The sequence below is a fragment of the Elephantulus edwardii genome, unplaced genomic scaffold (assembly GCF_000299155.1).
Source record: "Elephantulus edwardii isolate Elephantulus edwardi_28Jun2011 unplaced genomic scaffold, EleEdw1.0 scaffold00002, whole genome shotgun sequence".
Classification (NCBI taxonomy): Eukaryota; Metazoa; Chordata; class Mammalia; order Macroscelidea; family Macroscelididae; genus Elephantulus; species Elephantulus edwardii.
This window is the reverse complement of record NW_006399752.1, coordinates 17,803,551-17,818,769: the sequence shown is the minus strand read 5'-3', so window position 1 is coordinate 17,818,769 and position 15,219 is coordinate 17,803,551. Positions and strand designations below refer to the sequence as shown.

General features: G+C 38.3%; 1 protein-coding gene across 1 annotated transcript in view; it reads right to left on the bottom strand.

The window, feature by feature from the left end:
* The window catches only part of FRK (fyn-related kinase), a 181,149-nt gene that overhangs the window by 18,219 nt on the left and 147,711 nt on the right, over positions 1-15,219 (bottom strand). Inside the window, exons 3-4 of the mRNA XM_006879023.1 lie at positions 8,305-8,468; positions 6,195-6,363 (exon numbers count right to left, since the gene is read on the bottom strand). Coding sequence (XP_006879085.1) covers positions 6,195-6,363; positions 8,305-8,468 — 333 coding nt within the window. The remainder of the gene's footprint in view (positions 1-6,194; positions 6,364-8,304; positions 8,469-15,219) is intronic.

The following is a 15,219-nucleotide window of genomic DNA, read 5'->3' as shown; positions in this document are numbered from 1 at the left end:
TTTGAAAAGTAAAAGAAAAAATTCTTTCATTGTTATTCAATCCCTCTCCCCAAGTCCACTCCACTATGCTATCTTTGTTCTGGACTCCCGTCACAGCAATAATGTCTAGTCATATATCCTTTTTATACAATTCTCTCCCTCATCTGTTTCAATGCAGTGTACATTATTTATCCCATCTTTCTCAGTCCCCCCCCCAACCCTTATGTCAGTCCTCTGTTATAATAGTGGCATTATGCTGTATTTGTCTTTTTTATGACTGAGATACTTCACTCTGCATAATGCCCTGCAGGGTCATCCATTTTGTGAAATATTTTATTAATTCCTTATTTTTCAAAGCAGCATAGTATTCCACTGTGTGAACATACCAGAGCTTCTCTATCCATTCATTTGTTGATGGGCACTTGGGTTGTTTCCAATTCTTTGTTATTGTGAACAAAGCCAAAATAAACATAGGTATACATGTATCTGTTTGGGTGACAGGTATGGTGTCTTTGCTGGGTCAAATGGTATCTCAATTTGCAACTTTTTGAGAAAGTGCCACACCTCTTTCCACAGTGGTTGCACCATTTTACACTTCCACCAACAGTGAATAAGGGTTCCAGTTTCTCCACAACCTCGCCAGCATTTATTGTTTGCTGTTCCATTAAATTTTGCTATTCTAACTGAGGTGAGATCAACTCTACCCACATTGTAAGAACACAATCAGAATTTTAGCTGTCCTTGGCACATAAGGGTTACTCTTGGTAAAATTAAACACATCAATTGTGCTTTTTCATAGGATGAGAAAGTGGAGGGCAAAGATACAATGAATACAAATAGGGGCAATGATTCCATTACTGTTTTTATCACATTTTCCCTGAGCTTCTATAATTTGTTTCTCTATCATTGGTTTGCATAACAAAATCAAATAGTATTAAATTGTTTAATCAAGAGTGGCTGAATGGAAACTAGGGGGTGGGGAGAAAGGCACTGAAATTTTAATAAGAGAGCTCTGGTGGACTAGTAAGGAGAAATTTGTGCTCCAGTACAAAGGTGTTAGATTCAAAATTACCAGTTACAAGTGAAAGATGGGCAGTCTCCTCCCATGAGATTCAGAGAATCTAAAATCCGCTGGAGGTCAGCTATAAGCCAGTTCCAACTCAATGGCAATTGGCTGAGTCATTGAAATCCTAGTAAAGGACTCTGCTCTTTACTGTTACAATCAGTTGAATATTAAATCAGGCGTGTGTTCTTCTGTTGTACGAATCACTAAGAATCAAAATTGATCTGCAGAATCTTAACAACTTTGTTACATAAAGAAGAGTAAAGAATTGATGCTTCTAAATTGTGATGCTAGTGAAGAAGAATATTGAAAACACCATGGACTTCCAAAAGAACCAACACATCTGTCTTGGACAAAGTACAGCCAGAATGTACTTTAAAAGTGAAGATGGCAAAGTGAGGTCTCACAAACTTTGGGTGTGTTATGAGAGAGCCTAGTCCCTGGAGAAAGATGTTATGCTTGGAAAAGCAGAGGACCAGTGAGAAGAGGAAGAGCCTCAATGAGATGGATGGGCACAGAGTCTGTACTAATGAGACCAAACAGAGCAGTGATTGTGAAGAAGGCACAAGACAGAGCAGTGTTTCCTTCTGTTGTATATTGGCTCATGTTGGCCTTGGTATAACTCAAGAGCATGATAAAATATAGGTATAGTGAGACACCACCCTTTAAAATAACGATTCATGAAGGTTCCAATTATAGCAACACTTGTTATTAATTTATATCTATACTATATATGCTTCATGTTAATTACTTGGATGACTACCAAATTCCTGGATCTCAAGACACTCAAATCATTGCAAATCAGACCATCCTTCTGAAATCATAGTCTGTCAAGAGACTCTCCCAGGCTGCTCAGAGAATTTAGAGGCTACCCTGATCACAGCTGAACAGCTGCACAGCAAGAAAGACCCAATCTCAACTCAGCTAGTAATGCAACATTAAATATTAATTTTTGCCTGTCAGAGCTACAGTGGGAGTTTATTTCAGGCTCATCTTTATTGTGTGGTAGTCTGCTAAGCAATAAATAGCTGCTAAGATTGATTAATGGCCCCACTGAAGTGAAGACATTTAGCCAATCACCAAAGCTGTTTGCTGCTATTACACTGTAAATCAATAATAATTATTCCTCTTGGAGAGAAAACTATTGTGGCTTTTTTTTTAATATAAGAAATCAGATTTTAGTTCTCTTTTGACCTCCAGAGGGCCCTCCTTAGAGAGCCATATTTGGATGGATAGCTAGTTGCCTTTTTTTTTTAAAGAAAGATTGGATTGGACAATAAAAATCCGTTCCTATTGTCACAACAAGATTACAATTTAAAAATACATACACATAAAAAAAAATACATGCACATAGTGATTGTGAAAAGTGAGAGAGGAGAGTTGCTTCTCACCAGGAGCACTCCCATGGCACCTGGCCACTTAAAAGTGTTCCTCTCCTGTTTCTTCAGGCAGATGGAGATACAAGGACTCATCTCCTGTGCTAGCAAATTTGCACTTCAGTGAGCGGCATCTGTCAGCAATCTCACTGACACTGGCATTTGTTAAGAAGGCACTACATACTTTATGTACATTGACTCATATTTGTCCTCATAAAACCCTCTGAAGTAGGAATTATTATAATTCCTGTTTCCAGGTGAGGGAATTCAGAAAGGTTTAATAAATTGTCCAAAGTAACAGAGGACGGAGTCAAGTTTGAATTCAGGTTTGTATTATACCAACCCCAAACTTCAGGCACCTAACTATTATGCCCTGGGGGCACACTGGTTAAAGTGATTGGTTGCTACCCCAAAGGTTGATAAGTTAGAACTCACCAGCCATTCTATGAAAGCAAAAAAAAAAGCGTCAATCTTCTCCCACAAGAATTTACAGCCTTCAAAACTGTTTTACTGGGTCACTTTGAGTTGGAATTGACTCAACAGCTATGAGTTTTGCTAAGTTTCAGAGGGTCCCATATTTTCCCTGTTCATGCTTCTAGATAATGAGAATGAACACTTAGTGATTTCATTGAAACAAATTAAAATATGTATAGTAACAATTTTACAGGTACTTAAAAATAATAGACACATTTAAAGAAAAGCATTTTTTAAAGCCATTCTTAAATTGGAACACAATTAATTACTGAAACCATAGTTGCAACTTTTAGTCACTGTATGTCTTCACAATTTTTTTTAATCTGAAGAAACTTTCAGTCATAATTTCCTATTCCACATTGATGTGTGTGTGTGTGTGTGTGTGTGTGCGCGCGCGCGTGCGCGTGCGCAGAGAGAGCTTCTTTTGATCATAGTAGCCCCTAGAAACTCAGCTTCACAAAGGTATGATACCCGAGGTGGGCTCTGGGGGGGCCTAGTGGTAAGGAGCTGAACTGCCAACTCAAAGGCACTCAGTTCAAACTCACCAATTGTTCTGTGGAAGAGATGGACGGTCCCCTCCCATGCAATTTACTGACTCTGAAAATCCACTGGAAGTTTCTGAAAATCTACTACGAGTTGGTTATGACTCAACCGTGCATAACAGCAACCAAGAAAGGAGGGTAGCATGACCTAATATTGAAACTGTCAACTACCTAAAACTAGAAGCAGGTGAAGTATTAGAGAAATATACACTTTAAAACTTCTAAGTAACCCACAGCATTCCTATGAATTTGCCGTGATGCCTCTGGCATGCTGGCACAGTCAGGGAATGGTGGTGGTTCCTTATATTTCTAACTCACAGCAATCAAATGCTCACATTCTTGCCTGGAAACTTTCTTGGCACCTAAAAATTCTGGGCTAGTTAAATAATGTAGGTTCTCAGAGAACTGCTTTCTAGCCTAAAATTATTAATCTTATCTACATTATTTGAAGTAGATACTCTATGCTATGGTTGTAACACTTATATATCAGTGCAAGAGTCACTGATGTCAGTTCAAATCCCAGCTCTACCACTCATTGACTTCACACTAGTAATTATAATGATGATAATAAAATGTTCAATGTTATTGAAAGTAATCAATACAAACAGTGATGAATTTAAAAAGTGATCAGGGGAGCTCTGGTGGCCTAGTGGCAAGGAGCTGCAACTACAATCCCAGAGGCACACTGTTCGAATCCACCAGATGCTCTGCTGGGAAAAGGAGGGACAATCTCCTTCTGTACCAGTCAGATCTGATTTGACGGTACACTCACACAAAAAATAAAAAAAAAAAAAAAAAAAAAAGTGATCAATAAAAACAATACTTTTTTTACTGATCACTTATGAGTCAGGTGCTACATAAAATATTTCCACTAAAGATTTAATTTAATCTTCACAATAACCCTGTTAGAATGCCATTAGGATTTGAGTCCTGTACACACAGTTTACTTCTGGTTACGAATCAGAATGGCTGGAAGCTATCTAATGGTGTCATGGAAGAATCTGCTTTCATAATGTTCCAGAAAAGAAGATCCCTATGGCAAGAAGCTGTGCTGCAATCCCAAAGGCATGCAGTTCAAGGCCACCAGAGGCTCCAGGGAGCAAGGATGGGTGAGCTCCTCCCCTGCGATTCACTGTCTCTGAAAACCTGCTGGAGGGTCAGCTATGGGTCAATTTTTAATCTAGGGTACACAACAACAACAGCAACAACATGGGGTCATTATGAGTTGGAATCAGCTTGGTGGTTACAGATTTGGTTTGCATTGTAGGCCTTATTACTGTCTCTATTTTAGGGATAAAACTGACAGACAGTGTGGTTGAACTGGCTCAAGATTATATAATTAGTAAATTTTAAGAATATTACTTCATTTCCATAAATATTCTTTGCTCATGTTTAAAATACCTGGCTCAAAATAGGAATAGTAAATAATTTTTTGCACATTCTACCACAAAGGAAAATTAGTTGAAAGAGAAAAAAAAATCCCTGAATTTTAAAGTAAGCCTTCCTTCTGGGTGACAATTTTCATCTCTAAACAATACATGAGGAGAAATGTGGGGTCAAGATTGGTGGACGATTTATCAACAATCTGCGTTATGCGGATGACACAACCCTGCTTGCTGAAACTGAGGAGGACCTGAAGTGCCTGCTGCAGAGTGTCAAGGACTGCAGCCTACAATATGGCTTGAGGCTCAATGTCAAGAAGACAAAGATTCTCACCACTGGACTAATTGGCAGCATCAGGATGGATGGTGAAGAGATTGAGATTGTACACAGCTTTAGTTTGCTTGGCTCCATAGTCAACAGTCTTGGCACCAGCAGCCAGGAAATTAAAAGGTGCATTGCCATAGGAAAGTCTGCAGTTAGGGACCTCTCCAAAGGGCTGAAGAGCAATGGTATCTCTTTGGAGACTAAGGTGCGTCTGATATAGGCCATGGTCTTCGCAATCACCTGTTATGCATCAGAGAGTTGGACAATGACCAAAGAGGATAGAAGGAGAATTGATGCCTTTGAGCTGTGGTGCTGGAGAAGAGTATTGAGAATACCATGGACTGCTAGGAAAACAAACAGATTTGTCCTGGAAAGGGTTAAACTGGGTGGCACCTTGGAGGCAAAGATTCTGAGGCTCTGTCTAACATACTTTGGACATGTTGTGAGGAGAGATGAGTCCTTGGAGAGGGACATCATGCTTGGGAGGGTGGAGAGACAGCGCAGGAGAGGAAGGCCCTCTATGAGGTGGATTGATTCAGTGACTGGAATAATTGGGATGGGAGTGTCAGAGACAGTGCGATTGGCACAGGACAGAGCGGAGTTTAGGGCTGTTGTACATAGGGTCGCTATGAGTCGCAGGCAACTCGACGGCACATAACAACAACAACAACAACCAATACATAAATAGTATTTTATAAAACAGTCATTTCAATATCTCAATGATTCCATCTAATGTTTTAAAGTACTTTCAGTGATATCAGTGTTTTTAAGCGGAACATAGAATTTAAAACTGTGGTGGAGGGTGAGAAGAGAGAACAGTAGAGGATTTATTCTAATTCCAGAGAAGAGGTATCATGTTGAAATCATTAATTTGGGGATATTTTTATTGCTTTGCTGACAGAATTAAATTGTTACCAGGGACCAGATAGAGACTACAACACTATTTAGTTCCAGATACAGCACTTGCTGTCCTATGACCTTTCAGACAATTATACTGACAAATTGAGCTCATAAAAATCAATGTACGCCGATTAACCTTTGAAATTTTTATACCTGGTTTTAAAGTTTTCACAGCTACTGGAGTGGTATTGTTCCATAGACCTTCCCACACTTCACCAAACTGACCAGATCCCAGTCGCTTCAGAAGTTGTATGGAATTGCGGTCTATTTCCCACTGATCCGCGGTTTTATAAGACAAATCATAAGGAGCTGGGACTTGTATCTATGTGACAGAAAAAATTAAATACTTGTAAGAAAAAGAGTTAGAATAAGGTTATTTTCTTTGATTAGTCTATTTCAAAGGAATTACCTTTTTTAAAAAAAATAGGCTAGTTTTATTTTTACAGTTTTAAAATATGCAACATTTGTGGGAAAATTGGAATCGTTACTTCTTCAAATTCATTCTCTTCCAACTCTTGTTAAGCCTAGCATCACACTATTCATGATCTATATCCCACCCACACTAACATCGTCACTTGGTTTTTTGACTTTTTGCCAAGTTAAATCCTCCAAAATTCAAAGTTCAATAAAGTGCCACTCACACACAAATCCTTCCAAACTTCCCTACCCTGTAGTATGTACCATGTGTTTGTTCTATCTATCTATCACACTTTCCTTTCATTAGTGTATATATTTTTATTTACTTCTATCAGTAATCATAAAATTTCAAGTACCAACTAATTGTCATTGTGTAAATGGAACAAGAAGTCTTCATTCTTTGAGACGTCATAATCTATGCTTACTATGTAACATGAGGTTGTTGTTGTTGTTACGTGCCGTCGAGTCGTTTGCGACTCATAGCAACCCTATGCACAACAGCCCTAAACCCTGCTCTATCCTGCGCCAACCGCACTGTGCAAATGCAGGACCTCAAAAAATTAGTATAAGACTCAAGTTGTTCCTCTCCACAGAAATCTTTAGTAAAAGGCGAAAGATTTATTCAATCTGAAGAGAAACAAGAGTGATGAAAAATATGCTTGGACTAAAAATATGCCTTTTTGTAAACCCTTCCACTGACCAGAATTCAACAATACTAGTTGACTGTTCCTCCAGATCATATTGCTGTATCAGGTAAGATATTTATCAAAATGAGCTTGCATACTCATACAGGCTCAATACTGTATCATCCATGTTAAAAGTACTTATACCAGAATTGTATATCTACTTGGCATCATAAATCAAACTTTATTGTATTATACTGGATGAAATTTTCTTCAGTTTCTACTGATTCATAAAATTCTAATCAGGTGTCATCAGGAAGCTTTCATTGATCTCCTAGTTATAAGACTCAAGTCTGGCTGCCCCATTGACAGGATATAAGGTCTGAATTCTAGGGGAGCTCTGGTGGCCTAGTGACAAGAAGCTGCAACTACAATCCCAGAGGTGCACGGTTCGAATCCACCAGATGCTCTGCCGGGGAAGGAGGGGCAATCTCCTCCTGTACCAGTCAGATCTGATTTGACGGTACAAGCACACAAAAATAATAAAATAAATAAAAAAAAAAGGTCTGAATTCTGAGAAGCAGCTAAAGATTCTATCTCATTATTATGTGTAAGCCAAACATGAATACAAATTAATAAAGATATAGACAATTATGTTTAATGCCATTTCCTCTCCCCAAAACCATCAGCTAAAAATAAAATCAAGGTATTTCTTTTCAAGAACAGTTACAAACCAAAAATGTCATATTAACACCCTTGTATGAAGAGCTTATAATAAATTATATTCTAGTATCTTTTTACTCTTGTGATATCATTAAGTGCTCCAAAGGCAGCATGTTAATGTCCTTATCCAAAAGGTGTGTATTTGCTTTCTTCAGTGATTGCCTAGCATCGAGGATTGGGAAACTTTTTCTATCAAGGACAAGATAGTGATCATTTTGGGATTTATCAGCTGTGCAATCTTCTGTAGGGACTTAATTGCCAGTATAGCATGAAAGCAGACTAACATAATTAATGAGTAGATAAATGTGACTCTGTTCTATTAAAACCTATAAAACCATTCTAGGACCATCAGGAGTTGACTAACCATAGTTTACCTATTCCTGCCTTAGGTAGTTAAGTGATAAATTTTCTTTCATGTAATTATCACATGACAAATACTTCAATATGCAACATAGGTAAGTTCATTTAAAAGATGACTAGATAGCTCTAGTGCATTTCACCTTTAAGCATGGTTTTCCCAGTCTGACACACAGACCATCACTTGTCCTCGTATAGTGGCTCACAAATTCATTTAGTGTTGAAAAGGTTCTTCTTCTGGTGAGGAAAAATCCCCCTTCATCTAACCTTCTGATTCTGTAGTGTTTGACAACTCCTTCATCTAAAACTAGAACACAAAAGTAAGATCTGTTAATAAACTTCATGGAAAAGTAGTGCAAATTTATTTTGTCAAGTGGTATTTTCAATTCACAAAATCATAGTTTCACAAAATGGAAAAACCCCAACTTTTCACAAAAGTTAATTTCTTAGCTTTATTTCAAAAAGGACTTAAGAACATAGGAATCAAAGTGAATTAATTAAGGAATCATAACAAAGAAAACATAAAGGAACAAGGAAGTTAGCATATATTTGGATGAGTGGACACACACAATGCCTCTCTCTTTCTCTCTCTTTTCAGGCCTAAAGTACTTGGTTAAAACAAGCCAAAAGATTAGTTGTCATTTTTTCTCACAATACAAAGAAGGAAACATGATCAGTTTTATCAAGTCCAATTGTCCATAAGATAAAAATCAAAGCAATTCAATTTTTTAACAGAGTCCAGAGTGAAATTTCTCTCATAAAATCCTATAACATGAACATTGAAATAAACAGTTTCCTAGGTACCATCTTACAATAATGTAAGAAATTCCATATAGGCAGGTAACATAATACCCAAGCACAGTTCAATAAAAGCAATTTCACAGACCCTAAAATGATGTGATCCATGAATACAGCTTTCCAGCAGGATTGCTTAAGCCAACAGTACATTCTGCAGCATCTAAGGAATAAAGGGGACCTCTGGTGGGGTGGAGTGTAGGGGGCTGCTAATGAAAAAGTCTACATGATCTGCAGCGGTTCAAATCCACCAACTGTTCTGAGATGGAAAAATGAGTAATCTCTTCCTGGGATGATTTATAGTCTTGGAAATCAAAGGAGGATGAATTTATAAGTCAGAACTAACTAGACATTGAATTTGAGGGACTTAGTTAAATAAACATTTTTACGAAGGCTAACTGAAAATGTATGTGATGTTGTTTTTGAAAACATTTTCCCTGTTTCATGTTACAGCACTGCAATTTTCTTCAAAAAAATCGTTTCTCAAAAACATATTAAAGGAAACTGGTGTTTAGGAAAGGAATTACTAAATTAGAACAAAAGAGATTGGAGTCCAACAACTTGGGTTAGAAACTTCAGAAAATAGGAAGAGGAGGGTTTTTTCTACCCCAGATTCTTATTCCAACCAGGAAGTACTTACCCAAAAAGAAAAGCAGCAGAGTCTAAATGTAAAAAACAGTCTGAGGGCCTGGAGATACTTGAATTGGCAGCTACATGAGCCAATTAATTACTTTTTTTTTCTCTTGAACTAGTTTGAATGAGGTTTTTTACACTTCCCCTCATAAGGATATTGATTAAAGCCTTTCATAGTCATTGTATCACTTAGCAGAACTATTTGTAAGTACTGAGCAGCATGTACCAGAAATGTATCTATTCTTCATTCCTTGCTAAACTTAGAACCTTGTGTTTCAGTCATAAGTGAAACAATCGTTACCCAAAGGGAAAGAAGATTCCAGAGAATAAAACCCAATCCTACAGGGTGGGTACTGAGGACATGCCAATGGCTAGGACAAGATTTCCCCTAAAAACAATCAGTATTCATCACAGTAAGGTGGAGGGATGTAAATACTATCAAATGTTGACAAGCAAGTGGCAGTAACAGGAACTCTTTTGTATAGTTGATCGTTGATAGGAGTATTTTGCAACTCCTTTGAAAAGCCACTTTTCATTATCTACAAAAATTCAGCATAATCATATCAATAATGGAACAATTCCAATCTCAACAAAAATGTGCAATATGGTCACCTAAGGGTGTGTGTAAAAATGCCTTTAGAATATACCTAGAAACAGCTTAAATATCCATCAGCTCTAGAACTAATCAGTAAATTGTATATTTGTCAGTGTAATACTCTACAGATATGTGCCTAAGAAGACTGAAACTACATGCAACAACATAAATTAATTTCTTAAGCATAATATATGTTCTCAATTATGAAAATGTTTTAAAACAGGCATTGGTAGGAGTGTAAAATGGTGCAACCACATGGAAGGCAGTATGGCGCTTTCTCAAGAAGTTGGAAATAGAAATACCATTTGACCCAGCAATTCCACTACTGGGAATATACCCTAAAAAAGCCAGAATTGCCACCCAAACAGATATATGCACACCTATGATTATTGCTGCATTGTTCACAATAGCAAAGAGATGGAAACAACCCAAGAGCCCATGAACAAAAGAATGGATAGAGAAGCTATGGTATATTCACACAATGGAATCCACAAATAAGGAATTTATACAATATATGACCCTGAAGGATATTATGCTGAGTGAAATATCTCAGCTACAAAAGGACAAATACTGCATAATGCCACTGTTATAAAACAGGACTAAAATGGGGGTTGAGGGAAAACTATGAAAAGAGGGGATAAATAAGGTACACTGAATTAAAACAGATGAGGGAAAGAACTGTATGATTAGGTATTATATGCCTGACAACAGTCCAGAAAAAAAGGTACATACATAGCAAAGTAGACCGGGGTCTGTGGGAGAGAAAATTATGCAGCAGTGAAAGATTTTTTTTTAAATAGAAAAGTGAACTGGGGAGAGTGGAGAGGAAAATGTACAATTAAAGAATGAAATCTGTTTTCTGTAAACTTTCAATAAAAATCTCAATAAAAATAATATATATATGTATCTATATACATATATATATATACACACACACATGTACATACATACATGCATACACACACACACATATATATATAGGCAAAACTATACTGGTATAGGAAATCCTCACAATGACTGAAATGCTGGTAATATTCCTCTCTTTCTCTGCCTAGAGCTGTTCCTTCTTTCCTATGCAGACGGGCTTTGACTATTAAGAGCTGAAAGGAAAGGAGGTAAAGTTTAAGAAACCTTAGATCCATGCTGTTATAGGACAGCTTCACTCTATCATCTTGGCAAATGTTTAAGCCAGCTTATCTCTTGCAGTCTTCCAGGTAAACCCTCAAAAAATTTCCCAACTCTGCAGGACCCCTCACTGCCATTCCTAAGACGCAGGTGTTCCCTTGGCTACCTAGTCTTGGCTGCCTTCAGCTCTCATTTCTTTGGCAGTTGACACTCCACACTTTCCCTATAGGTCTTCCTTCCTCCTCTGGCTTCTTCTTCTGCCTAAGATGGAACTCAGACTCCTCCAGGCCATCTATCTATAGTCTCCTGGTGCTTTTGTTCAGGAAGGAAGGCCACTTACGATCCTGAAACAAAACTTATAAATTCTTTTCTCACACTCACAAGGTGGACAAGTCAATACTGTGTGCATCTCAACCCTATTATCATGATGCTTTAGTCTTTCCAGCCTTCAAGAGGATAAACATTTTGTCCCCTCCAGAGAGGAGAACGCAGGCTCTCAGTGTGCCCGTCCTGAAGCTTGTTTTCTCTAGAATTAAGGGTGCCTCTACATCGGGAAGAAAAGGGCATCCACAGTGTGGTAACAACTTTTCCCAAAAATAAAACACCCTCACCAAATCCTTCCTCTCATCTATTCTTTGTACCCATTTTAAGATCATTATTATACTGAAGAATTCATTTGTTTCAGTACTATATCCTTGATCAAGTCCTTTATAAATTTGTGATATGGGAATCTAGCATTGGTATTTCACTCTTATTGTATCCTAACAGCCTTACCCCAAATTTCAATGACAGCATTATATTGCTTATGGGAGGAGAGCAGTCTGCTTTTGTGGCCTTTGTGGCTTTTGCCTGGGCTGCCTCATAACAAGAAGCCAAGTGCATTCTCTGAAAACGGGGGCTGGAAACTGAACCTCCTCTATCAGTTTCTGCTTCTGTATCAGTAGAACGCCTTCCTGTAATGTGTCTAATGAGAGCCTCGTTGTTCTGCCTATGCATGTGCATTGGATGGCACCTGGCCAACCACACTATGTTAATAGTACCTGGCACAGAGTAAAAAGTGAGGCCTCTCAACTGCAACGTGAGAAGGGTACATACAGAACACTAGTCTTACAGGTAATGATCTGTTGGTCATGGGAGATTAGAACCCCACTGTAAATGTGAATCTCGTCCTGACCTTTCTTAGTAAAGTGGTGTTCTGACCAAAACCCTTGGATAAGCCATGTCCCTTTTCTGGTGATCTTGGACAGTGACTCAATTATCATGCTCACATTTATTGAATTTACTGAAACGAGCAGTATGCTGAAACTCATGATGTTCAAGCCTGTACGTAAACTTGGCTGGACCACATTTTCAGCTTAGCACTTATTATGTAATCATCCTTAATTTTGTGATATATTGTGAGCAGTACACCAATTGAAAAGGAATTATGAATACTGCATTGAAACAGATAAGAGAGATAACTGTTTAAAAGGGATATATGATCAGGTATTGTTGGCATGACAGGAGTCCAGAATGAAGGCTGCATAGTGGCGTGGATTTGGGGGAGGGATTGTATAATAATGAAAGGATTTTTCTTTTACTTTTCAAAGAGAAGAATGAACCAGAGGGGAAGGGCAGACAGGGAAAAAAGTGCAACAATGAATGAATGGAAATCCAAAATCTCTGTAAATGTTCATTAAAATTCATGATAACTATTAAAAGAAGTGTTTGAGATTAAAAAAAAAAAAGAAATGTGAGGTGCCTTGGAGGTATGCCATGTATCTAAAATTTTAAGATATTCTACTGAAATTTGTTCTCTTTACCCTGCATCCAATTCTTCATCTTCTAGCCTCTTGGTCTTGGTATATGAGCCAGTAACCTGCTATCTGATCTACCTATTTTGTTGTTGATTGCTGTCGAGTCGAGCACAACTCGTAGAGACTCTATGAACAAAAGACTTGTAATGCCTTTCCATAACTGTCATTATTTAACCAAGTTCAGAGTTGCCAGAGGCATGTGGTTTAGGAAGTGGATGCCACTCATGCTTCCAAACCTGTTTTACAACTGGGAGCTCCACCAAACACTGTCCACATTGGGAAACCATTCCGATATTTGATACCCCAATGGCACAAGGTTCAGCGTCCCAGCAACTCAGGTTACTTCATACCACACATTGACACAGAGTGATGTACAAAGTGGAAGAGTGTTCCTCCAGATATAATGACACTAGTTTCACTTAGCTGTGGTTGTCATTAGATGAGTCAAAAGAAGTTTCTGGCCTAATGCCTCAACTACAGTGTTGGGGCTTGTAAGTCTTTCTAACTTGTTCCAAGCTTGGAGGCAGGAGTGGCACCCACTTCTGAAATAGCTTGCCTCTGGATACTCTATGAACTTAGAAAAATGATGGAAGTAATACAAGTGTTCAGGTCTTTCATTCATAGGATCGCTATGAAGTGCCTACAACTAAACGGCACTTAACAACAGCAACAGTCTTTATGACAGTGTGAACTATAATAGTCAGTAATAACAGTCAGTTCCTAGAAATTTCTCCCCTCTGTTCTCTTCTTCTCTTCCCCCTTTCATTTGGACCCAGATAAAGAAAAATATATTGCTCAAATGCATTGCTATAGAGTTGGCACCAACTCATAGCTGGCCCTTCCATTGGGTTTTCAGTCCTTATAAGCCACCGAAAGAGTCAAACCCCCAGAGAGGCATAGCCTACAGACTGTACCACCAGAATTTTAAATTATGTTAGTCCCATTTTATTTCTATGCAAGGCGATGATAATATTTTAAGTAGAATCAATCTCATTGTTACTTAGTTGATACCAACTCATAATTACCCTATAGGACAGAGGTATTCCCAATAGCATTTCCTGCTCATGCAATTTACATCCTCTGAAAAATCCACTGGAAGGCCAGCTGTCAGTGAGTTCCAAATCAATGGCACATACAACAAACAACTAAAAAAAGCTGTTTTTTAAAGAAAACAAAAACAAAACAAAACAAAAAATCACCAACAAACCACATCTTTATCCTGTGGAGGGGCTAATGATTCAAACCACTGACTTTTGGTAGTAGCTGAGCATTTTAACCCCTGAATCACCAGGACTCTTCTATTATAAATTTAAAACACAAACTTAATCTTAAATAAAGCTAAACATAAACTATCTGCAGTTTATATAAATTACTGGTCTGTAAATTTTAGCCTTGCAATTTATCAAGAAGAAAAATGCATATGTGATAGCTGAGATCTCTAGCAAAACAGGTCAGTAACTGTAAACTGTGGGCAGGGATACATTTTTATATTTTAAATAAGACAGCCTTTTTTTCATTTCAAAAAGAAGGCATGTGCCTAGTCAAATGGGAGAATGGTTACCCATGGTAGACAGTGTTTGGTGAAGCTCCCCAATTAAAACAAGCTTGGCGGCAGGAGTGGTATCCACTTCCATGATAGATTTCCTCTGGATATTCTATGAACCTGGAGAAAGGACAAAAGATATACGGGAGATGTCCAGGACTTTAATTCATAGGGTTGCTATGAGTCGTCTGTGACTCGATGGCACTTAACACCACCACCACCAACAGCAGCAGAGAGTGAGAGAAAGCAGTTGGTCTAGCAGACAGAGCAATGCTAGTCAAAGGTGGGTGACTCTACTCCGTGATCCTCAGGCCTGCCTTTAACTATTTTTGGCGAAACTTCTTCTAGGTCGTGTAACCCTGGTATGTCCACTTGCTGTGCAGAGGTAACTCATGGTTGCTGTGAAGCCAAACACTGTGACACTGATGAGTCGAATGCAAGAATGGTTACCCATGGTGGACAGTGTTTGGTGATGTTGTTGTGGATGTTATGTGCCATCGAGTCGTTTTCGACTCATAGCAACCCTATGCACAACAGCCCTAAACCCTGCTCTATCCTGCGCCAACAGCAC